The sequence below is a fragment of the Sphaeroforma arctica genome, assembly GCF_001186125.1.
Source record: "Sphaeroforma arctica JP610 unplaced genomic scaffold supercont1.1248, whole genome shotgun sequence".
NCBI lineage: Eukaryota > Ichthyosporea > Ichthyophonida > Sphaeroforma > Sphaeroforma arctica.
In genome coordinates this window covers 15,040-18,695 of record NW_014039310.1, presented here as the reverse complement: position 1 = coordinate 18,695, position 3,656 = coordinate 15,040, and the positions used below count along the sequence as shown (strand labels likewise).

Genomic DNA, 3,656 nt, shown 5'->3' with positions numbered 1-3,656 from the left:
ATATATAACTATAACTATAACTATATTTTGTATGCCAGCAGTTATTGTACTTGTTTGTGAAGCTTCTAAGTTTTTATTTGGAATGCCTTGTTCAGTACTCCCAGGTATGTAGGTATATGTTTATTCATTTATATTCATTGGCTTCAGTGTGTGTTGGCTCAGCTCTTACCCTTGGTCAGTGTTGTGCACCCGTTCTCATGCTTGTATGGCGTCTGTCCCGTACAGCTAGCAGGTTCTCCCATTAACTGCAACCTCCACGCAACCTGCACTTCAGGGCTATCTGAAATAGCATGTCCGTTCTTTCCACACTCTATACCCCAGACAACAGACGAACACTCACGTTGGTAAGTACTTGTCCTTATGCCCCACAAGCATGTAGATTGGCACTTATTCCTTATGCCGAAAATGTTGTATCACGGCACAGTTGCTGAGAGAAATTCGACACCAGAATTTGGTGTGCTTGGAGGATGTGTACCTACATCCGGAAACGAGAGACGTCTGGCTGCTATTCGAGTATGCCGAGCACGATTTATATGTAAGTTTATATACATTTCCAATTTTTTTGGCATTTGTTGTCCAATTTCGGGTTGTTTTAAATTGTGTAGGTATATGTATACCTACCTGTAGATACGTCCCTAGTATCCGTACTAATGTTCTGTTCAACGCTGCGTGTATGTAGCACATCCTGCACACACACAGGAACACGAGTGGGCCTGATACCAGGCTGGTGCTGCTAGGCGATCAGATGGTCAAGTCTATCATGTGGCAGCTATTGCAGGTACGCTTGTTTTATAATGATATGTTCTTAATTATGCACATATCTTCAATATCACATGGTTAAGCATTGCAGGTACGCTGGTTATATAATGATATTTTCTTAGTTATATACATGTCTTTAATATCACATGGTTAAGTCCATCACGTCGCAGCTATTGCAGGTACGCTTGTTTTATAATAATATGTTCTTAATTATACACATGTCTTCAATATCACATGGTTAAGCATTGCAGGTACGCTTGTTTTATAATGATATGTTCCCAATTATACACATGTCTTCAATATCACTGGTTGAGCATTGCAGGTACGCTTGTTTTATAATGATATGTTCCTAATTATACACATGTCTTAAACATCACATGGTTAAGTCCATCATGTGGCAGCTATTGCAGGTACGCTTGTTTTATATTTATATGTCCTTAGTTTTACATGTCTATCTAGCCTGACATGATCCAGGTTCATGTGGCGGTTGTTGTAGGCACGCTTGTTCTATAATTTTGTGTTCTTAATTATACTTGTCTGTCCAGCCCGACATGATCCAATGCATGTGGCAGTTGTTGTAATTACGCTTGTTTCATATTGATATGTTCTTAATTATATATGTCTATTCAGCCTGACATGATTCAGACGTTCATGTGGCAGTTGTTGTAGGTACGCTTGTTTCATATTGATATGTCCTTAATCATACATGTCTATTCAGCCTGACATGGTTCAGACGTTCATGTGGCAGTTGTTGTAGGTACGCTTGTTCTATACTGATGTGTTCTTAATTATACATGTCTATTCAGCCTGACATGATCCAGACGTTCATGTGGCAATTGTTGTGGGTGTGCTAGTATCATGATATTTCCTACTATAGTAGTATACAATCTACCTACCCTTTTATATCTCTACCTACCCTTTCATATCTAACTCTGTTGCGTGGCAGCTCTTTACCTCAGATAGGTGTGACTTCCATATGGCAGTTGTAGCGGGTATATTAGTATCGTGGTATTTTCTACTATAGTAGTTGTATATAATCTACCTATCCTTTTTATCTCTACCTACACTTTTATATCTCTACCTACCCTTTTATATCTAACTCTTCGTGGCAGTTATTTTACCTCAGATAGGTGTGACTTTCATATAGCAGTTGTTGCGGGTATATTAGTATCGTGGTACTTTCTACTATAGTAATTGTATACAATCTACCTACCCTTTTATATTACTACCTACCCTTTTATATTTCTACCTATCCCTTTTATATTTCTAACTACACTTTTATATCTCTACCTACCCTTTTATATCTAACTCTTCGTGGCAGCTATTTTACCTCAGGTAGGTGTGACTTTCATATAGCATTTGTTGCGGGTATATTAGTATAGTGGTACTTTCTACTATAGTAGTTGTATACAACCTACCTACCCTTTTATATCTCTACCTACCCTTTTAGATTTCTACCTACCCTTTTATATCTAACTCTGTTGCGTGGCAGCTATTTAACCTGAGATGGGCACGGCTTTCATATGACAGTCGTTGCGGGTATATTAGGATCATGATATTTTCTACTATAGTAGTTGTATACAATCTACCTACCCTTTTATATCTCTACCTACCTTTTTATATCTAACTCTGTTGCGTGGCAGCTATTTAGCATGAGATGGGTAAGGCTTCCATATAGTATTCGTTGCGGGTATGTGAGTACACCCAGACCGCTCCATGCTACCTACAGATCTCACACCATCAAGCATCACATCCCATCACATCCTAAAGTACTACACACATGCGCAATACTGCTGCTGCATCACATTCTAAAGTACTACACTCGTGCGCAATACTGCCGCTGCAGGGGATGAAGTACCTACACGACAACTGGATCCTGCACCGCGATATGAAACCTGCAAACATCCTGTTGATCGGGTCTGGCCGAGAAATCGGGACGGTCAAAATCTGCGATTTGGGAATGGCTCGAGTCTTCAACAATCCTCTTAAACGGGTATGTGGGGGTGGTATCACACCCCTCCTAACGGGTTATGTTTGGGTACTATCGCTTGATAGTTTGCTTTAGTGTAGCAGGTTCAGTGTGTGGATGTTAGGATAATGCTCTATGTGTACTTAGTCTCACTGCTTCGTTCGTATAGGGTTTTAGGGTTTAGATTTTAATACACAGCCTTGGTTTGGGGCGCTTGGACCAGGACGCCCTAATCGAACGTATCAATTGTATCGCATTTGTACCAAATCCATAGCTGGGCGCTTCAGTGGGTATCCGAATCTAGCTCATCTGCCTAAGCCGATTTTCAGTAGTCCGATTTCCAATTTCCAATTCGCCAAATGGCAAATCCCCAATCCTCCCATCCCCGCTCCAATTCGGCGGTTTTCGGTCCGTTCAACCAAAATCTGCACCCACCCACACACAGATGTCGGATGTAGATCCCGTGGTGGTGACCATATGGTACCGTGCACCGGAACTACTTCTGGGGTCCAAGCACTACACCAAGGCCATAGACATGTGGGCCATCGGTTGCATCTTTGCTGAGCTTATGACCACCAAGCCCATATTCCGAGGACATCAGGAAGAGGTGCGTGCGCGTGTCGGTCTGTAGCAGTATCTGTGCGATGGTGCTTGGGCGTGGATAGGGGTTCATCTAGGTGCTTTATGTTTATGGGTTCACCTACGTGCTTTTATGGGTTCACCTACGTGCTTTTATGGGTTCACCTAGGCGCTTTGCGTTTATGGGTTCACCTACGTGCTTTATGTTTATGGGTTCACCTACGTGCTTTATGTTTATGGGCTCACCTACGTGCTTTATGTTTTTGGGTTCACCTACGTGCTTTATGTTTATGGGTTCCCCTAGGTGCTTTCCGTTTATGGGTTCATCTAGGTGCTTTATGTTTATGGG

The 3,656-nt window shown here is 41.7% G+C and overlaps 1 protein-coding gene across 1 annotated transcript; it reads left to right on the top strand.

Moving 5' to 3' along the window:
* Window positions 1-686: 686 nt before the first annotated feature.
* SARC_10437 (serine/threonine protein kinase) lies at window positions 687-3,359 on the top strand (the record flags this gene model as incomplete). Its single annotated transcript, XM_014295523.1, has 3 exons — window positions 687-778; window positions 2,606-2,752; window positions 3,174-3,359. Coding segments are annotated over 3 exons (425 nt in total), but the record flags the coding sequence as incomplete, so codon positions are not given.
* Between the last annotated feature and the right edge of the window lie 297 nt (window positions 3,360-3,656).